The sequence below is a fragment of the Dermacentor andersoni genome, chromosome 3 (genome assembly GCF_023375885.2).
Source record: "Dermacentor andersoni chromosome 3, qqDerAnde1_hic_scaffold, whole genome shotgun sequence".
Lineage (NCBI taxonomy): Eukaryota > Metazoa > Arthropoda > Arachnida > Ixodida > Ixodidae > Dermacentor > Dermacentor andersoni.
In genome coordinates, this window is record NC_092816.1 from 60,640,896 (window position 1) to 60,662,576 (window position 21,681).

The 21,681-nt window shown below is 46.4% G+C and overlaps 1 protein-coding gene across 1 annotated transcript in view; it reads right to left on the reverse strand.

Annotated features, from left to right (window-relative positions):
• Positions 1–1,124: 1,124 nt before the first annotated feature.
• LOC126543829 (uncharacterized) overlaps positions 1,125–21,681 on the reverse strand; it is a 37,975-nt gene continuing 17,418 nt past the window's right edge. Inside the window, exons 5-7 of the mRNA XM_055077278.1 lie at positions 16,808–16,886; positions 13,602–13,696; positions 1,125–1,225 (exon numbers count right to left, since the gene is read on the reverse strand). Coding sequence (XP_054933253.1) covers positions 13,693–13,696; positions 16,808–16,886 — 83 coding nt within the window. The 3' untranslated portion in view covers positions 1,125–1,225; positions 13,602–13,692. The remainder of the gene's footprint in view (positions 1,226–13,601; positions 13,697–16,807; positions 16,887–21,681) is intronic.

Here is a 21,681-nt window from a genome sequence, read left to right on the forward strand (position 1 = left end):
TATAGTCAAGTGCGTTCATATCACAATTGGGCTGTATCAAACCTGGAGCTTAGGGGGTACGCATCAGTGTGCTTCTGATGCTTAGCGAGTCCTAACAAAAGCTTAGCGAGTCCTAGCAGCAGAACACAGAACGCCAAAACATTTCCTCACATGTATTTTGGGCGTTACCACATGTTCAGTCAGTGCGTGGCATTAAAGGCAATTTTTCTTTCGACGTCACTGCTGCAGCATACTGACACGTGGACTTGTTTATCTTTTACGAGTGGGCGCTTTTCACTGCCATACAAATGCTATCGCTCAGCGCGGGACACGCCCGCATGTATCGGAAGTTTCTCGAATGTTATCGATGGTTCTGTGGTCACCAAAGCTTGTGTAATCTGATTACATGTGCGACGCGAATTGTGCAGAACTTTCTGGTAGACACGCGGGTACCGCCGATGACTCTACAACTTTCGATGACTCGTGTATAGAAGCAGACGCACTCTACCGGCAGATCAGTATTCGATGACTGCCGACTGTGTTCGCCGCTATTACTGTGCTTTGAGTGTAACTTGCTTTTGTGGGCACAAGTGCGCCCAATAAGAAGTTAGTTTTGTCATACAGAGTTTTGCAGCTGTATTATTCACCGTCACGACAACCGTGACAATGTCACTAAATACTTTCCGAGTACCCGCCGTGGTTGCTCAGTGGCTATGGTGTTGGGCTGCTGAGCACGAGGTCGCGGGATCGAATCCCGGCCACGGCGGCCGCATTTCGATGGGGGCGAAACGCGAAAACACCTGTGTGCTTAGATTTAGGTGCACGTTAAAAAACCCCAGGGGGCCGAAATTTCCGGAGTCCCCCGCTACGGCGTGCCTCATAATCAGAAAGTGGTTTTGGCACGTAAAACCCCATAATTTATATTCTACTTTCTGAGTAAATGATAAAATGAATGTGTCACGCTTCCGTATTCTGACTGGCCCCTGTGCGCGGTAGTTCCATACGGCTATTACGGCTATCTGCACACTACAAAGGCAAGTTTTCATGTCGATGTTACGGCGACATTCAGTGCAAGTAATGACGTATGATTATTACATTGGAATACACTTGGCACTTCCTTTCTTGGTATACTGACTTACCTCCGACATGGTAATATGGGCAACTGTGGGCGCGCACCAGATGTCCCGCCATGTCGATGACTCTTCCGAGGTATCCACAGCTTCTCCGATGGACGCATCGAAGCGGGCTACAGGAAAATAAAAGAAATGACATTCATCAACCTCTATGAGGCGGTACCAAGAGTCGAACTAGTTTTACAGCGAAGTTCTCGAACACCTTCAACGCCTGCTCCACAATTTTCTCAGAAATATAGATAACTCCTGAAGGTTAGATTTGGAGACAAGAGGATATATTGTTACACGAAGGACGAGTCAGTAAGACGAGCAACTATTTACACGTTACAATTACAAAAGCGGTTGCAGCGCTGAGCGGTTAGATTCGCCGCGCGAGCCCAGCTCGTTCTTCTCGTTTCGCGAGTGATGGCACCCACGCTCCTCGTTCAAACAATCAAATGCCACTCGCGTGTAGCATAATCCCCCCGCGACAGAAGCGATGTCCCGGAGCGTCTAAATGTCATCACTGGGAGACTTATACTGCTTCAGTCGTGTGACGTGCACGATGTCACTGGACTGAGAAGCAGATGGCGCGTAAGGGGCGATCTTGTATGTGTCAGGAGTCACGGCACGACGCACTCGGTATGGGCCTGTGTAACGAGACAACAGTTTTTCTGACAAGCCGACCTGACGCGACGGAGACCATAGAAGCACCAAAGAACCAGGCGGGAAGTATACGTCTCGGCGTCGCCGGTCGTTCAAACGCCTTTAACTCTCTTGGGATTTCAGAAGGCGCTTCCGGGCAATTTGCCTTGCGTGGGCACAGCGGGTGATAACATCAAGTGCATATTCACTGGTCCGTGCCGCATGAACAGGGAGGGTGGTGTCGAGGGGCAGTGCTGGTTGTCGGCCGAACAGTAGGGAAAATGGGGAATAACCGGCAGCGTCCTGGCGCGAGGAATTGTAAGCAAATGTGACAAAGGGTAGAGCGAGGTCCCAGTCAGGGTGGTCTGAGGAGACATATTTCGCGAACGTCTGTGAGAATGCGATTGAGACGCTCCGTGAGGCCATTTGTTTGCGGATGGTATGACGTGGATAGCTTGTGCCCCGTGGCACATGACTGCAGGATGTCCGCGCTAACTTTTCAAATCAATTCAAATCAAATCAAATCATATTTTATTCTCCAGCAAGTACCTGGATTGTCTGGATGATAAGAATGTCCGGCCACGGTCTGTGAGAAGTTGTCGTGGAGCTCCGTGTAATAAAATTACGTCGCGTAGAAGAAAATCGGCGACATCTGTGGTGCAGCTTGTCGGAAGCGCTCGAGTGATGACTTATGGAGCGTGGCCTAATTCGTGGCCACAGCGATCCAGCTGTGCCAAGAAGTAGAAAGAGGAAAAGGGCCAAGTAAATCCAAACCAACCCGAAAGAATGGTTCTTCATAGAATGTCGAGTGGTTGAAGGTACGCAGCAGGGAGCGTCGATGGTGTTTTGCGTCGCTGGCATTTCTCACACACAGCTACGTATCTTCGAACAGAGCTAGCTAGCCCTGGCTAAAACAAGCGTCGACGGATCCGGTCGTAGGTACGTGACACACCCAGGTGACCGGCAGTGGGGAGGTCGTGAAGTTCGTACAGAACAGCCGATCGAAGGTGTTTAGGGATCACAAGGAGTAATGCAGGGCCGTCGGGGTGAAGAATGTGGCGGTAGAGTACGCCATCTTGAAGTGTTAATAAGCCAAGGTGCCGGCAAGTGTCAATTCCAGGCGGTCAATGATGAAACGCAAGGACGGGTCGCGGCGCTGCTCGTCGGCGACATGGAGTAGTGGAAAAACACAGAGAACACAGGCCTCGGCGTCAGTGTCAGACGTAGAAGGCGCGTCTTCAATTGGGTAGCGAGAGAGGCAATCGGCGTCCTGGTGTTGGCGTCCCGACTTGTAAGTCACCGTGTGGGCATACTCTTGTAGTCGGAGGGCCCAACGATCGAGCCGGCCAGTAGGATACTTGAGCGACGAAATCCAACAGAGAGCATGATGGCCTGGGATTACTGAGAAGGGCTTGCCATATAAATATGGACGGAACATTGAAACAGCCCAGACAAGAGCAAGACATTCGCGCTCGGTAATCGAATAGTTGCATTGGCTGTTAGGAAATTATTGAATATAGCTTGACATCTCTGACTAGCATGTTTGGCGGCTTTCTATGAAACTCCTACTATGTGTCCTCCATGCATTGGAGGGAGGGGGTGGTGGCGGGGCGAGGAAGAGCTGCTATTTCTTATTTTGAACAAGACAATAACGCCATGCTATCACTTAGGCACATTAAACATTTTTACTGTGTAGGTTAGCTATGTGTTTTAACAATATTTACTAAATACTTCTTGCACTTGTTCACTCCCTAATTCGATACGTTCTACAGAGCGCGTACTTGGCTTTCCCTGTCGCCTCGGAGACCTATGCAAAGCAAGCAGGTTTAGTTTCATTCATGTACATATGCGTATTGTGTAGGATGTACGAGCAATGTTTCGTCTACGTAGATTATTTACAGCCTTTGTACAGAAATGACCATTCAAGTTATACGCAATGTCGCACAGCTTCTATCCAAGATGTGTTTCTTGCAATCGTAAACATACTGACACTGGGTTGAATATTTATATAATTGTAGGGTATACACTCCTAGACAACATTACACCCTTTGCGTCGTATCTTGCCACACAAAAATAACCGTCACCTGTCTTGTCCGCATTTCTTTTAACGCTTCGAGCATGGTACTTCGAAGTCACGAACGGCATACGCGTCATGAGCATGACAGAGCATTCTCGACAGGAAAGCAGCCAGCGCAACGTTTTCATGAGAGGAAACGCAAGCAAGACCGATGACGATTATTATTGTGTGGCAACATACGATTCAAAGGAGGTATATTTGTTTAAGAGTATAGTAAGTTCGATGTATGGTCCAAACTTAAACGACCACAGGCTAATTGGACATGTTGCAAGTAACTCAACCCTTCTTTCTCCGCCTATCTTTAGCGATGTACAAGTTATGTCGTTAGTTTCACCGTTGTTCTCTGTGAACGGACAAATCCCGTTCTTCGTACTTGGTTACAAGGGGACACGGTATGTGTACTTGCAGGCAAACATTAATGACTGTAGGTTAATAGCGGCTTTTGCAATAAATCAGTTATTCAAGTGCTCCCCAGTGTTATGATTGTGTTTAATGAGCAGCGCAATACCCACCCCGCTCTACTGCAATAACAAATTACACCGAGTGTTATCAAGAGAAAATAGTGGAGAACGCTATGGAGAAACTGTATACGCTTCTAAATGCTTGTGGACGAAATACTGTCTTTGAAAGAAATTCCTAAAGGTGTGCCAGAAAGTGTCTCAGCGCCGGAGTCAGCTATGTTTCCTAAACACGTGAGACCATTCTACGCTACATCTAATATATATTTGGCGGAAATAGGGGGCATGTTAGGTGTAATGTGTGGCCAAATTATAACTTTGGTGCCTTAATGATCAGAGTTGAAGATATCTGCTGAACCCATGTTGTCATTTGGGTTTATGCGTTATACGTTGTTCGTAGTACCGTGTCTTCTGTAAACTAAACTAGGCATCTCTCAAATATTCAGCTAAAATTAGGAAAAATTTTTTGGTTATGTGTAAGAAAAGTTGAGAACGTGTGGCCTTTCATGGTTTGAAATTCAATAGAGATGGCCGGCTGGGTGCACGAAAGTGGTAACCGTTGCCTTCGCTACACTTATATTGCTTTACAACCAGTGACAAATGTAGTACGGGAGTTCAAAGGCCGCAAGCATAATGAACAAAGGGCGCAATTTTTCATTTTTGCTTCATCTAGTTATTCGTCGTGAGATTCGGGAAACAAGAGGCTATGGCCACCGAGAATCGACACTATTAGCGGCGAGAATTAGGAGTGGCGCCCTCTCGCGAGTGACGTCACGGCCAGGACGCCGCTCGCTCCGGCTCGCTCGGCTGCCGCGCGCGATCGTTCCCTTCGTGTATGCTTGGGGTATGGGTGGCTCGAGCCGTACAGTCGCGATCAATTTGAAGGTGAGCGCTCGATCTGCGACCGGCGAGCCTTCCAAGCAGCATAGCGGCCGATTTCGGAACTGCGAAGATAAAAATTGCGCTGCCTTCTTCCCCTTTTACGCTCGTACAGGCTGCAACCGTCACCCCCAAGACTAACTCGACACATTTTTGTTTTTGTTACCGTTTCATGGCAATGATGTGTGCGCGTCCCTGCCTCATGCATACATTGGCTAACAATGACGCCTCTGTGCAATAGCTGATAAGGCAATCAAAATGATTTCGCAGGTTATCTCGTGAAGGGTGACAAAAAGCTGCGAGTTGCCAGACGGGAGTGACACCTGCTCAGGGAACAGCAAAAGAGAGAGAGGGAAGCTATCTGATGTTTCCCTCTTGACTGACGGTGATGACGTAACGTGGCGCTGCTCCTAGTTTCGGTCGCCGCTCGAGCGATCACCTTCATATTGATCGCGACTGTACGTATTGAAGGATACGTCGGCTTCTTTCAGCTTCCATACCTTAACCACAGTTTCTTCTTCAAAAGCGTGCGAATCGAGAAACTTTGCGGCTTGGATATCGCAAGCTAAGTAGCGTTAAAGGGGTCTACTAGGTTTTGCAATGCATATATGCGGCGTGTCTATCGGTAAATTTTGACGAAAAAAAGAATATCTGCAAATTCAACGCGCGAAGTTGTGTATGATGCTTCGCTAAACACTTAACATTCCTTTAGTATTTAGCTATGAGAGGCATTGCATTTTACGTGGAAGAAAAATTTGGTAATTGGCGTCAACATGTTATCCGATGTTAGAAAGACACTGCCCAGCGAAGCTGTCATCATGATTCCTATTACTCTGGTGTGTTGTTCTATTCAAATATGGCCATTCATTAATGCGTAAAAAAATAGTTAGGCGCGCATTTCTTATGAAAAAGCTTGCTGCTACTTTCATCCCCCTCTGAAACAGGCCTCCAAAAAACGAATTGCTCATGGCTGCTAACACGACGGCGCGTCATGTAGAGTATTTACATAGTTAATTCACAAACACCATAGTAGCAATCACCTGAGAGAAAAGTTTCGTTGTTAAGATCGAGAGCCACTCAATTGAAAGTGATGAAATGTTTCATAGTGGCCCTCAGTAGCCATTATCGACAATATGGCACACCCCTGATCACGTAACGGTAGCAATCGACTGTCCGTATGGCGAGGCACGCTATGTTCGCGAAACACATCAGTTCACTACAACTTCGAATTAAAACCATAAAGCATTTTTTTACAGCGCCAACTGGAATGGCTAAAGTATTCTCAAGCTACTACACCGCAGCTTAGATTGTCTGTATACAAAAGGAAAATTCAAGCACCTTCTGTCTCACCATGTCTTGATCCAGCGTTATTTAATTATACAAACTTAACTATTCGCTTCGTCGGTACATAAAAGAGAACCTTGCAGGCTAAATTAAGTTTGCTCCAATCCAATCGCAAACATTCATAAACAAAGCACCACAAGCCTTGCATATACTTTCACTTGATTTCTGACCCTCCACCGGGGGAATTTCGATATCTTCAATATGTCCCATACTACTAATCATTGACGCTTCGACTTCTTTCTGGCTGCAGCTATGTGGTCCAGCAGGCATACTTCACTAAAAAAATTGGGCCGAGCAGCCTGTGTCAGTTCGCCAAACAGATTCGTCATGTATATTCCTCAAGCAGCAAGCACCAGTAAATTTCTCAAGTGAGTTTGATTTGATTTGATTTATTAATTTCCATTTGCACACACACATGTACAGAAGAGTGGTAAGTGGAGGTGGATGAGGGAAAAAAGCCGCACAGACGCGGCTTGAGGTAACCTCACCCCCTTAGGTACAATATGGCTGCATGGGGTAACACATCAAGCGCCATATAAATTACATTTATATAGTGGCCATAAAACATTGCAGCTATACAATATATGAAAGAACAGTGAAATATTTCCACAATAACAATGCAAAACACACTGCGGCATTGAAATAAATAAATGATATACACTTGGTAACATAGACAAAAAAAAAGATGAACATAACATACATTATTAATCATTAACAAACGCGCTCTAAAGAGGTGAGTTGAACATGTAGCACGGAAAAGGGAATATATATTGGTACATTCCTATTTGTACTCTGTAAATATCTGTCAGCCTTCATTAACTTTACTTCGAATTTCCGCCGCTTAAAAAAAAATAAACACGTGAAGAACCGCCTAGTGTTGACAAGCAGCTCCAATATCATTGAAGTCCCCGTGCTACTGCCGAGCGTTTCTGTGAGGAAATGCAAAAATTCGATATGATACCATGAACTACTACTCGTGATGAGCAAACCTATTTTAGCGGAATAAAATCAACGTAACTACTGTAGAAGTCATATATAGCCAGCTTTGTGACATACTTGTTGCACCGTGGCAGGTATGGTACCATAACTGGATTCCTATAGGCTATGCTTTTGCGATTGTTTATCCGCGTATGAAAAACCCGCATTGGGCTGGTCTGCGTCGCTTCGGCTGGCACTGTAGCGTTGCCTTCGAGAGCTGCATTGTTGTCTAAGAAATTAGCTCTTTGAATAAATGTTCGCAAAGGAAGACGTCGTAAAAATGTATTTGAGACGACCGCCATAAGTACACAAGCAGAGAGAACGAGGGCGAACAAACGAAAACACCGCAGAAAGCGCCCGGACAACGCCCGAACTGTAGCAGACGACAGGCGCGAGACCGTGCCCTGACGTCACGCGAGCGGCGCTCGCAGTTCCGCTCGCGTTCGTTCTCGGGGCTAATATCGTGCAACCTATGACGATCAGCAAAACCAGCCAAGCGCGGACAAATCAGCGGATCTCTTAGGCATGTAGGGCCCTCTGGGCCGTACTTTTCGGTGGCAACGTAGCCTAGAAGCCTGCGAGATTATCTTACTGAGCTATGCCGAATGCTCGGCTGCGGTAGTCGGAAGTACAAATGCCCCCGTCTTTTTTTTTTTTTTACATTTGCAGGCTTGGAGTGACACCGGACACCGGCGAAAGATGCCGAGATCGAGTGGGGCTATACTAATCCAGGTACAACCAAATTAGGAAGACAACCACTAAGCTGAACAAAGACACTCTCTCACCAGAACAGCAATTGGCCTCCTTGGTGCAGCATTCGGCAGCAACCACCCTAATGATATCTTCAATTAACCAATGGCCCTCAGTCCCCAGCGGCTGCGGAGCATCTGATCAAGGCGGCGGTCAGACTTGTAACGCTGCAGAGGGTGGTAATATTCTCTGGGTCCGGACAGGCTGCCAGTGGAAACTGACCCTTGCAACGTTTAACACCCGAACCCTCTCGAGCGATGCTAACTTAGTAGGATTCTTTGAGGAACTATCAAACATTCTTTGGGATATTATCGGCCTTAGTGAGATTAGAAGAACTGGTGAGGCTTACACGTTGCTGAATAACGGCCATGTCCTCTGCTATAGAGGTCTCCCGCATAAGAATCAATACGGGGTAGGATTCCTAATCCATAAGCACATAGCGGGCAGCATTGACGAATTCTACAGCATTAACGAGAGGGTAGCAGTAGTCGTAATCAAACATAATAAGAGGTATAGATTAAAGGTGGTACAAGCCTACGTTCCAACATCCAGTCACGACGATGAGGAAGTAGATCAGTTTCATGAAGATGTTGAATTAGCGATGAGAAAAGTGCAAACTCGGAATACAGTAGTAATGAGTGACTTCAATGCAAAAGTTGCGAGAAAGCAGGCGGGTGAACAGGATATCGGCAACTACGACGTCGATTTTAGAGACGCTAGAGGAGAGATGCTGGTAAAATACACAGAAAGCCATAAGCTGAGAACAATGAACACCTTTTTCAGCAAACATTGCGACAGAAAGTGAACCTGGAAAAGCCCTAATTGTGAAACAAGAAATGAAATTGACTTCATACTTACTGCAGATCCTAGCATAGTGCTGGATGTAGAAGTGATAGGAAGGGTAAGGTGCAGTGATTATCGGTTAGGGAGAGCTAGGATTCACCTCAATTTGAAGAGAGAACGAGCAAAATTGGTCAAGAAAAAGCAGGTCAACTTGGAGGCAGTAAGGGTAAAAGCAGAGAAATTTAGGCTGGCACTTCCAAACAAATTTGCAGTCTTAGAACAGAGAGATAATGATGATGACATAGAGGTCATGAATGAAACCGTAACGAGGCTGGCTTCAGAGGCAGCAACTTAACTGGGAGGCAAGGCAACCAGCAGGAAATAATCTCTCCCAAGTAATAAAGGACCTAATAAAGAAACGACAAAAGATGAATGTCCAAGTCAAGAGATAGGGTAGAATTCGTGGAAGTGTCAAAATTGATCAACAAAGTGAAAATAAGTGATATTCTAAATTATAACGTGAGAAAGACGGAAGAAGCCGTAAAAAATGGGCACAGCCTGGAATTACCCGGAATCAGTGAGAAGGAAACTTGGTATACGACAAACAGAGATGTATGCACTGAAAGATAAGCACGGTAATATCATTAGTAATCTCGAAGACATAGAAAAAGTGGCGGAAGAATTCTATACTGAGTTGTACAGTACCCAGAGGAGTCACGATACCTCAATTACAAACAGGAATGAACAGGATACAGAAAATACTCCTATAGCTACAGATGAGGTCAAAAGGGCCTTGCAAGGCATGGAAAGGGGAAACGCGGCAGGAGAGGATGGAATAACAGTCGATGTAATCAAAGATAGAGGAGACATAATGCTAGGAAAACTGGCGGCGCTCTATACCAACTGTATATCGACTGCAAGGGTCCCAGAAAACTGGAAGAATGCAAACATTATACTAATCCACAAAAAATGGGACGTTAAAGAACTGAAAAATTATAGGCCCATTTATCTTACTGCCAGTATTATATAAAATATTTACTAAAATAATCTCCAATAGAATAAGGGCAACACTTTAATAAACCAAGGGAACAGGCTCGCTTAAGGAAGGGATACTCTACAATGAATCACATGCATGTCATTAATCAGGTTATTGAGAAATACACGAGTACAATAAGCCTCTCTACATGGTTTTCATAAGTTACGAAAAAGCATTTGATTCAGTAGAGATACCAGCAATCATAGAGGCATTGCGTAATCGAGAAAAATAGGAAGATACGTATAAAGAAAGGGGTCAGTCAAAGAGACGCAATCTCTCCAATGCTATTCACTGCGTTCTTGGAAGGAGTATTCAACCTATTAAACTGGGGAAGTTTAGGAGTAAGGATCAGCGTGAGAGACAGCGTGAGCTCTTGACTGGTAGCTTAGCGTTATCATGGAAAAGGAAGGTATACCATCCGTGCATGTTACCGGTGCTGACATTTGGGACAGAGACTTGCAGACTGACAAAAAAGCTTGATAACAAGTTAGGGACCACGCGAAGAGCGATGGAATGAAGAACGCTAGGCATAACTTTAAGAGACAGTAATAGAGCGGTTCGGATCATAGAGCAAACGGGCATAGACGATATTGTAATAAACATTAAGAGAAAGTAATGGCGATGAGCGGGTCATATAATGCGGAGATTGGATAACCGTTGGACCATTAGGGTGATAGAATGGATATCAACAGAGGGGAAACGCAGTAGAGGACGGCAGAATACCAGCTGGTGCGATGAAATTAGAAAATTTGCAGGTGCTAGTTGGAATCGGCTGGCGCAGGACAGGATAATTGGAGATCGCAGGGTGAGGCCTTCTTCCTGCAGTAGACATCAAAAACAGGCTGATGATGATTGTGATGATGATGATGACTTATTCATCAGAAACGTCTCTAATGGGAAAGCTGATAATTCTTAAATGTGTCTCAAAGTGCTCAACCGTACTGCTTTCTGACCCCCTTCACCTTGGACGCCTCAACCGCTGCTAACCACTCCCGCTGCCAGCAAGGGGGAAACTTTTATTAGAAATCTACCGTATACAAACAAGTTTGTCTGCTGCCTGCTTGCTCGCAGCACCCTAGCATGGTTCATTCGATGTTCTCAAGCATTCACCCTTCCGTTCATGGTCACGAAGAGGCTAACTCCAGGAAGTGCTGGAAGCCAACTACCTTGATCGGACACTGCCATGCTGCACACTCTCCGCGCTTAAGAGCTCTAACCCCTACGCAGTCCACTTCTTGCGGTCTCTTCTTTCGCAGACAATCAGTCTCCATGGTCGCTCAAATGAGTTCTTCATTAGCCACGTCTTCCACACTATAGCAAGAGGGGGGTGGGGTGACGTTGCCTCTTCTCCTGACTTTCCAAGATGTTGTGGTCTTGCTGACGCGCACCGCTAGGTTTCTTGCAACACCACAAGGTGGCAGTCGCCGCGTGGTCAGGCTCGCTTGCGCCGCGGTAGTGTTTCACAGTGTGTGCATATAGTACGTCCTGTGCTTACTTTCTTGTGCAATGAAAATGCAAGTAGTAGGTTGTAGAGGTCGCGTGCTGGACTGTGATAGTTTAAACATTACAATCGTCCATAGGCTGAAGAGAGAGCTTGGAGCTGGCGTGTCAACAGCGTGCTGCCAACGTATGCAGAAGGAGCACGTAAACACGTGCCAGCAGATCGGCTCCAAAGCGTGGAGTCAGCGTCGAGAACACTCAGACTCAAAAGAAGCGTCGCATGGAAAAGGAACGCCTTCGCCACTTAGTGAAACGTGAAGATCGCGGCTGTATTTATGCAATGTATACATAAAATTGCAAATTAACTGATTGCCATACAAACTCATAATTCAAATAGAGTTTAACACTTCTGCCACGTCAACCAAAGTAAACATCCCCCAAATCTTCCCTTACATCCGACAGTGCTTGAGATCCGCCAATTTCTTGTAAGACTGAAACTACCTGTTTTTTTTTTCTCTCCGCACTTTCCGAACCATCTTGGAGCGTTTTAGCATTGCAAACGAAAGTAACATGTCAACAACGAGCACCCTCAGACCTTATTTGAGGCTCCGGTAGTAGCATTTTCTGTCACATTTTTTGGTTTGTTATTCAGCAACTAAAAAGAATGCTTGATGTTTTTTCCTCATTGTGTTAGTCTATGTCAAATCACCTAATTTAACAAATTTATAAGGTAGAATCCACGATTACTTATTTTTATGAAGAGGTGTTTAAAATCATGTTCATTTTTTAACATGCCAGAACATGAACGCTTCTTGTGGATTTCTTACCCAGCGAGAGGCAAGTATTTACTTCAAATTTCAATGAATTTCTTGCGGCGAGATTCCAGGCTGGCAAAGTTGAAAAATGTGCTCTCTTCATAAGCGGAGGTAAAAATATTTGATCTTTCGCCAACGTTGTGCAATGTTCACTCCTTGCATTTTTTGTTTATCTTTCACAAATTGATAGCTGTGATACCTTAAGTAATACTTTAGAATCGACGTTATTTACCCGTAAGCTCTCTTGCTAAATAATCTTAGACCCGTGGACATAGTGCCTTTTCTATTCGAGCTAACCATGAGGTGAACTTCTACGACGAAATCCGCAAAAAGCTCTTTTTACGGACACGGCGCTTCTGCATTTCTTTCGTGACGACATCTTTTTCTCGCGATAGTAACACTCATTTATTTGTTACTGGTACTCAGGCAGAACAGTGCCATCATTGTTTGTTCTTCAAAACTAAGAGTGGCCACCAGATATGTTCGGCCGAACTCATCTGAACCCACCCTTCTCACACGTTCGCCGCCTTCAGGATCGGCGTAAGAAATAGCGCACCCAGCGTTGCGTGTTACGCCCCGGTCTACACGTCAATGGAGACATAGCCGTTTGCGAATAACATCACGAACAGCAGCGCGTATCACCGTCGCGTGGGTGATGCACTACGAAGTGTAGCCACGGAACATACGTACACAACGGCGACAAGATCTTTCAAGAGAAAGAACGCAAGACGGACGCGAGCACAGTTTATATGGTACAAAACAACATCACGTTTGCTTATTTTATACAGTTGCTTGATAAAAGCGCATTTTCACACGCATGCTACCTCTGACTCCCAGCGTTCCGGTAGAAGTAACATATGAAAGCTGGTTAATCAGCCAATTCTATGTGTACTTAGAATTAATAGTACGTGTCGCACAGTAACCACAGTGATAGCAGCAATTAAGGTCTCGAGGTATCGTGTGTGTGCTGCAGAAGTACTCTGTCATATCCCTGCAAAGACACAGCAAGTGGCCTGCAAACTTATAAAGCTAGTTTATTTTATCTGGCAGTTTTGCCACGTGTATAGTCGAATTGGGATAGACGTACAGACGAACAACAACCTCAATGAGTTCTAAACAAAGGTGTTTATTGGAGAGCTCCGGGATCATTTTGGCATTTTGCAGGTCTTAAAACAGCCCCTAAGGTTGCAGGTCGCTTTCATCTGTGCCCCCTAGCAAGCCAGAAGTAGAGCATACACACACGTTGAAATTGTACAAGCGAACGGGCTTCCGCCAACCTGACCGCGCCGTGAAATACTTTCTTACCTGAAAGGACATGCTGTTTCATGGTCCGTGACTGCGTCCATCGGGAGAACGGCGGGGCAACCATGCGCGCGGTTGGCACACACGGTGAAGGTCAGCTGCATCAAAAAGTAGGCAAAGTTGTTAATCGTACAAGGCACGAAAATAGGAGCGACCATTTTGATGCTGATAAGTAGCTCGTCTTCACTACTGTATCGTAAAGAGGCCATAAACGACAATTTCCGAAGCCCGAAAATCCCCTTTGAATGAGTAGGGTGCCTCCAGGGATATATAGCCGAAATAGTTTTTCAAAATGACGTTACGCGCTTAGTTAATTCGTGCGCGCTATTTATTTATTTATTTATTTACTTATTTGTTTGTTTCTTTGTTTGTTTGTTTATTGCATACTGCAGACCGATCTGGTCCAAGCAGGACGGGCAATACAATTTACAGAATATTTCTATTGCACAAAAAGAGAACAACAACAAGAAAAGAAACATAATAGTACCGGAGGAAAGAACACAAAAGAACATAATCATCTAGTCATATAGTGCGTCATTAGGTTCTGTTAGGCTATTCCAGTCGGACACAGAACGCAGAAGAAAGGAGAACTTATATATGTCTGTTCTTGCAAAGTAAGGGGTTAGAAAGTGTGTTTGGTAATGTCGCGTAGGTCTTGTGGCCAAAGGGGAAAGAAACTGTGCCTGATCAATAGCCATTTTACCGTTAAGAAGTAAGTTTAACAAATTCAAACGACATTTTTTGCTTCTCGATTCAAGTAGTTCAATGATGTTAGCTTTCATGAGCTCAGAAGGAGAATCAGTATACTTAAATTTAGAATAGATAAACCTGTCAGCTTTTCGCTGAATCCTTTCTAACTTTTTAATGTTATCCTTAGTATAGGGATCCTAAAAATATAGCAGTATTCAAGCTTAGGGCGTATGAATGTGAAATAGCTATGAAGTTTGACCTTAGGAGGAGAATTACGAAGTTTATGTCTTAAGTAACAAAGTTTGTGGAAACCTGAAGAGTAAATGTTATCAATGTGCAGATTCCAATAGAGGTTATTAGTGATTGTGACTCCTAGGTACTTGTAACTGGTAACTGGTACTAGTTTGACTCTTAGGAACTGTAACTTGTGACTCCTGGGAACTGTAACCGTTAATTTATGTCCCATTCGCCCAGCGTTTCTCTGTTCCGAAAGAGCGGAGGAGCATTTCTGCCGTCGCCGTCGCCGTGAGGTTCCGTATAAAGACCGAGGGCGATAAAATCGTCGCCCACGCGCCGTATGCAGTATGTGTGAGAGAAAGCGTACGAGGCTGAGCCGGCGATCGCGGCTCAACCTCGCGCATGAAAGAGGGGAAGCGCACCGTCTGCATCACTTGCAAGGCTCAGGGAAGCGGGTAGGGTGGAGGGACGCGTTTTCCTCCGGGCGGCCCGGCCCGTGCGCCTGCGCGCGCGCGTTTGGCCCGCTGTACTTTGAAGGCCATTTGCGATGGGGACAAAGTCCGCCGTGGGGAGGGGGGGGGGGGGGACGGTGCGTTATACTCAGTGGGGCGCGGTCGGTGGTAGTAGTAGCAGTAGAAAACGCTTATTCACGAAAGAGCGAAAAAAAATACGGAGAAAAAAAATGTACAGTGAGTGTAGTCTTCATTTCAAAACCCCAGTGGCCTTGGTTGCTGCTCTCGCCTGGATTACCAGTCCGCGCTGGGTCTCCAGGTCTAGGCTAGACAAGGTGGCTTCCCACTGCACCTCCGGCTGTTGTGTTTGCATGTCTGGCGGTTTGGGGCCCGTACACCCCACGTGACGTGATAGTCACTGGGGTGTTCATTACACCAGGGGCATGCGTCTTTGTAGTGTTCTGAGAAGATGCTGTATTTGTGTAAGTTGGGGAAAGTGTTGGTCTAGAGCTATCTCCAGTCCCGTGCTTCCTGTGCGTTTAGCCCCTTGTGTGTTTGGGGGGGGGGGGGGGGGGGGCAGGTAAAGCTATCGTTGTTTGCGCAAGTATTGAAGTCTCGCGCCGTAAGCCGCTGGGACAGGGACGATAGTAGAGGAATCGAGGATTGTGGCGGCTCGGTTTGTTTGACCTCGAGCTAGCCTGTCCACGACCTCGTTATCCTCATGCCCCGAGTGCCCCGGGGCCCACGTAATCTGGTGTTTGAGTGCTGAATTTGTAGCCATTGAATTAGTCGTGAATCTAGCTAATTTCTGAAGTATTCTTCCTGCTAGAAGGAGCCGACAGGCTGCTTGGGAGTCTATTACTACTTGTAATTCTCGGTTTGTCGCGTCCCCGTATTGAACAGCCAGCACGATCGCCGCAGCTTCCGCTTCTGTGACCGTACAGTGTGGAATGAAGATATTGTAGACTTCTGTGCTTGATTTAGCACCTAAGTACTTAAGCACTGAAGAAAAGTTTTACGCCTGTCTTATTTGTACCAGTAGTTAAATCGAAACTTTAAGCCAAATAAATTTAGTGAGACCGTGACTGTAAGAATTCTTGTCAGAAGGAAGATTAAAAGTTGCGAACGTTTGGTTTCTGTTGGCACGAGAGCGTGAATAAAATACAGATTGTTGTAAGGGCAGGTTATCTTTAAGAAAGCTATAGATATGCGGAAATTTTTATTATATGTATCCTATCATAGGGCAATACATTCTACTAACAAACCCAGAGTAGGTTCATAAATCTTGAGTGAGTAATTATTCACTAAGCTCGTTTAACTAGCTGGCGATTGGGTTCAAGAGAAATTTTGTACGTCGCACCACAAGATTCATTACGATACCTTAGACGACAGTGAATTAACACAAAATATAAAATATGCAATGTTTATACTAAGTTATGTCATGCTCGTGAGAGTGCATAGCATCCTTTCACCAGTGCAGGTTATCAAATAACACGCCGCGATATTGAAATGAACTTCATCCAATGTGATTTCGTTTATTACTAACAGTAAATCTTCAAGTGACAGGGAGTTGCTACATGTCCTAAATACAACATATTTAGTTTTCCTAACGTTAATTGCAAGTTTGGCGAATAAAACCATTTTCAGACGTTTTACCTCTTCGTTTCCGTTATCTTCTAGACCATAAACGATGTCGGGTTTAAGCAAAATGCAAGTGTCGCCGGCAAACAAAAGGGCTGTATTTGATTTCATTATTGTTCTTAGGACATTACCATATAAAGAATATAGTATTGGTTCGAGAAAGGATCTTTGCGGGATCCCAGTACTCACGCTGGAATTTGAAGGAAAGGACGCCCGGTCCATAGCTTTGGGATCAAGGTGCGAGTGACTGCAACCAGCGATGGTGGAACTGCAGACATGAAGGGAGCATAATTTCAGTATAAGAGATAAATGTACGATTTGAAAAATACTTATCTAGCACGAAGAATACTTAGGACGAGAAGGACAAGCACGAAGAACATGTCATGAAAGTCCTTTTAACTCTAGATAATTTTCGATTTATTTCTTTTTCAATTGCCATCTTGCACACTTAGAAAGATTCACTCATACACCTTGTACACTCATACAGATGGGAAGACTGGGTAAAAAAGCTGATTTTTGGCAGCTTGACGAGGCCCGCAGCCCCTGAAGTCAGTGCTTGGAAGCACGCAAGGAAGCACGCACGAAGCATGCAAGAGTCCTAGGCCAATTTAATAGTCCAATGAGTATCTCTAAGATAATATCTTAGAGATACGGAAATTTCACGGTGATTTCATCCGAACGAGAAGGCATGGTTCATTGTACGGGACGACCTTATTGCTGAAGTGGGTCTACGAAGGGTATAGGGGCGTTCGTCGAGTCCATGTTGAAGAAACCTAGTCGCAGTCGCAAGTCAGCGAGGCCATACTCGAGCTAAGCCTAGGCGCAGTTAGGCCTAACCCGTCGACCAAGAGCAACAAAAATTTGGAGGACTCTTAAGCTTCGCATTTGAGAGTGGAACGCCATAGCATTCAAAGGTCCCTGACTACTTGTCACGCTTCCTGGCAACCGCAGCTCTCTTTTAAAGCGAAAGCTTCACTGGCCGCGAACTTGCGATTTCGCCGCGGCAGTGCTCTGAGGAGGCACATGACGTCACAACGCGCGCCTCTCCATGAATGTTTATCTCTCTCTCTCGCAATCTAGTCACTACTGCGCATGCGCCACTAGTAGCACCGAGCCACGGATATTCCGCCGCGGCGCCGCGGCGCCCCTCAGCACCGCCGCTTGGTATGACGTCACAAAGCGTTCCTCGTCGTTGCCCTCGCCTCCGCTCGCTTCGCCAGCTGCGTCGCATGCCTGATAACGTGCCGTAGGATTGAAAAGGAAAGCTCCAGTGCGCGGCAACTACAGCTGAGGCGGCAGTATCGACGGCGACAATTCTGATAAGCAGGAGGAGGCCTGGAATCGACATCGGAACGAGATGAAGAGGAAACGAATCGCCCAGGAAACAGACGGAACAGCGCGCCGGACGACTGGCTCAACGCCGCAACATAGCTAGACAACCAGACTAACCTGTACTTGCAATCAAGATTAACCAAAGCTAACCATGTTATGCCTTAGCTTTCGCTACGTATATCCTGGCATAGCCGAGATAATTAAGCCACTGCCAATTTTTTTTCTCCCCCTTCCAGGCAAGCGCCATCTAGATGAGTATGTTTCAAGGAACCCAGCGGGGGCGCCGCTCTATGAATGGTAGAAACGCTGGAAAGAGGGTTTTTGTTTCAGCTTCTGTATAACAATTTTCTGGTATATTCAAGTTACAATCCAACGCTGTCATCTCTGTAGGTTGCCTGTAGGTCGTAGTTTACGATTTTTCTGGCTTATTTTACATCGAGGAATTGAACTAGTTCAGTAATGCATCTGTACCACGCAGAGGGACTGCGTGGTTGTGGTTCAGAATGATTTTTAGCTAAACGATGGTCGGCGCCTGAGCATCCGGATGGCGACACCGGATGTTTTGCAACATGGGGCCTTTAACGTTGTCTGGAGAGGTTCACGGTCCCGTACACAAAGATTCGTAAGTAGACAGTGAGGATATTCGCTGTAAAGCTGAAAAAAACCGAGTCCATACGAAGCACGCCTTTATCACGCTGCGCGTTCGAAGCCATCCACCCCGCCCCCCCTCCCAAGGTGTGAATTCGCCTCGAGCGTTCGGTAAGTTGCTTGCGTAACGCTGAAACGCTAAACTTGAGAGGAACTATGGCTAGAGTGCATCGCGAACGCACGACTTCTCCTGCAGGATACGATTCCTCCGCTCGCTAAGCAATGTGATTCGGCAAAAAAAAAAAAAGCTTGAGCGCGTAGTGCCGCTGAAGCAGAAATTTCGATCGTTTAAGCACGTAGCTAGCTACAAGCTTCACATTGTGCGTCCCACTGGCGGACGTTTGGCAGGAAAGTCGCTCACCTCTGGTGCCTCTCTCGGCTGACCCTCTTCTGGACCGGATTCTTGAGGCCGAATTCTTGAACGCTCGAGCAACGACTTCCACGAGCTTTCTTCGCCTGGCCTTCTTTTTCTTCCACGTGTCAGCGGGGGCAGAATCAAGATATCGCGCTAAGGTGAAAACGCTGCCTAAATGAATGAAGGAACATTGTTAGCGCCTTAATTAGTTGTGGGAGATAATTTTTCAGCAATAATTATGTCCTTACGCTTTCTCTGAATAAACACAGCGAAAGTTGGTCCCCACGCCAGCGTTTGTGAAACCGAAACTCAAGGTCACACTTTTATGCTGAAATTGTGTAGTCGTTCTTTTTTAACGTTTTGCATTCGATTCACACAAGTAATATAGGCTGAAAAGCATTTGAAACGCGTTCCCATATGTTATAACGATGATGATGATGCATAATGTTTTGCGGCACATGAACCACTAATTGGCCAAGAGCGCCTCCTCCACCAAAAAAGAAAAGTATGATATGATTGATGGTCGGACACAGGAAATATCGGACATGGCTCTATAGCGTACGCCATTCGTTGTAAAGTGCATAAAATGTATATGTATTAAAGGAGCCCACAACCACTTTATATCAAACTGCGGAAATGCATCTGAAGTGAAAATTGGATACTTAAGAAATACTTTGCTGCCAAAAGTATTTCCAAGCGTTCAGCAGAATCGGAGTTATTGGCAATCAAACACGGCCTCCACTGTGCTCCCGTTCCTACTACGCCTACTGCGCAGGCTACGGCGGCGTAGGGCGCGCCTACGACGCTCCGCGCTCTAAATGTCACCGTGGACGGCGGCGTAGGGCGCGCCTACAACACTCCGCACTCTAAATGTCACCGTGGCGCGCAGTTCAAATTGCATTTTGGATGTTAAAGGCCAACTGCAACGAAATTTCACTTGTGATAAATTTATTATAAATGCTTCGCGCATTCCTCAAAGCAATCGTGACGAAGATGCAGAGGCTGGTAATTGCATAATTCTGTTCTTAGCAGCTATTAAACAGCGCCTATGCAGACGACGCATGCACTTGGCGGCAAAGCGGCAGCCGTCCGGATGTGGCGAGTGAACCGTACGCAACTGTTGATCTCCTAGTTGCGCCTAGGCAGCCAGGCGCAATGCTCGCTCATCATGTTCGAGTTGACGGCCGTCTCTGTAGGCGTTCGTGCTTCCTTTCGCGCTCGCTATTTGAGCTGTTGTAAGAATGTCGATGCGTTCGATGGCCGTCGGGTGCTTGAATACGTACTCGAACACGAGCGATGGTTGTGCAGTTGGAAAGGAGCTAACGCTAAAATGCCTGATAGTCCGTGCCGCTGTGTTCGTTGGGGCAGCAGATGCCTGCATCACACGATTGCTTCGCGATGGAAGTTGCTCATCTTCCACGGCAATTGTCGGTTCACACAGATGGGACGCTCTGTCCAATCCGTTTCACTGCTGGGGTTCGTTCGTTACCACGCTACCAAGCGCCCCGAAAGCTAGCACTATGCCTGCAGGTAGGCGGCTGAATGTACCGTAAGCGACAGGTGTACGCGAATACTCACTGTTGCCATATGGTTGGCAGCCAATGCGAAATGTATTGTCTGAACTTCATGCAGTGATTGATTGCCGTTTCATGTCGCTGTTATCTCACTAGGTTACGGTCGCCGTGTTATGTTTCTCGGATGTGACGACCTGGTCAGTTGCATTGGAAAGCAGTCTCTCGAAGTAAGCATTTGTTCCTGCAATCTGTACAGCGATATAACTTCCAATTTACATGTCCTGTGATGCGTGTTCCCCGTTCGTCCTTTCTTGCTACAGCCATGGGCAAATTATGCCAGTGGCCTTTCCCTGCCGCGATTAGGCAGGAACGGAGAACAGCATTCGGGCTCATGTGGTTCGAAGTGTGTGAAGTTGATAGCCGTATGGGTGGAAAGGCCCGCAAAAATGGCTGCCGAAGGTGATGCCCACAAAAGCGGCTTGCCCATATTCAGACCAAGTCGGACACCAAATGTGAGCCACGCATTAACGGCCGCCGAAAGAAAACAAGCGTGCAGGTTGAAAAGGAATCGACGCTGGAATGCCGGGTAGTCCATGTCGCTGTGGAGGCTGCGGCAGCAGATGCCTGCATCACTCGATTGCTTCGCAATGCAAGTTGCTCGTCATTAACGGCGACTGCCGCTGGAAACAGGTGGGACACTCTGTCCAATGTGCTTGCGCCGCTGTTTGTCGCTCGTTACCGCCATCTGCGACGACGAAGGTGAGCCGTTTACGAGCTCGCGTCAATGATTCCAGCAACGGCCGTGATTAGACATGAACGGAGACCAGCATACGTGCTTACATGGTCCGATGCGTATGAAGTTGATAGCCACATGGGTGGAAATGCCCGCAAAAGTGGCTACCGAAGGTAATGCTGACGAAGCCGATGTGTCCGTATTGAGACCAAGTGGGGTAGCAAGTGCGAGCCACACGTTAGTGGCCCACCGAAAGAACCGAAACGTGCAGGTTGGAAAGGTGTTAACGCTAAAATGCGGGTAGTCCATGTCGCTGTGTTGCCTGAGGCTGCAGATGCCTGCGTCACCCGATTGCTTCGCAATGCACGTTGCTCATCTTTAACTGCAGCTGTCGCACGAAACAGGTGGGACACTATGTCCAGTCCGATAGCGTTGCTCGTTGTCGCTCGTTACCAGACCGCCATGTGCGACGACGAGGCAG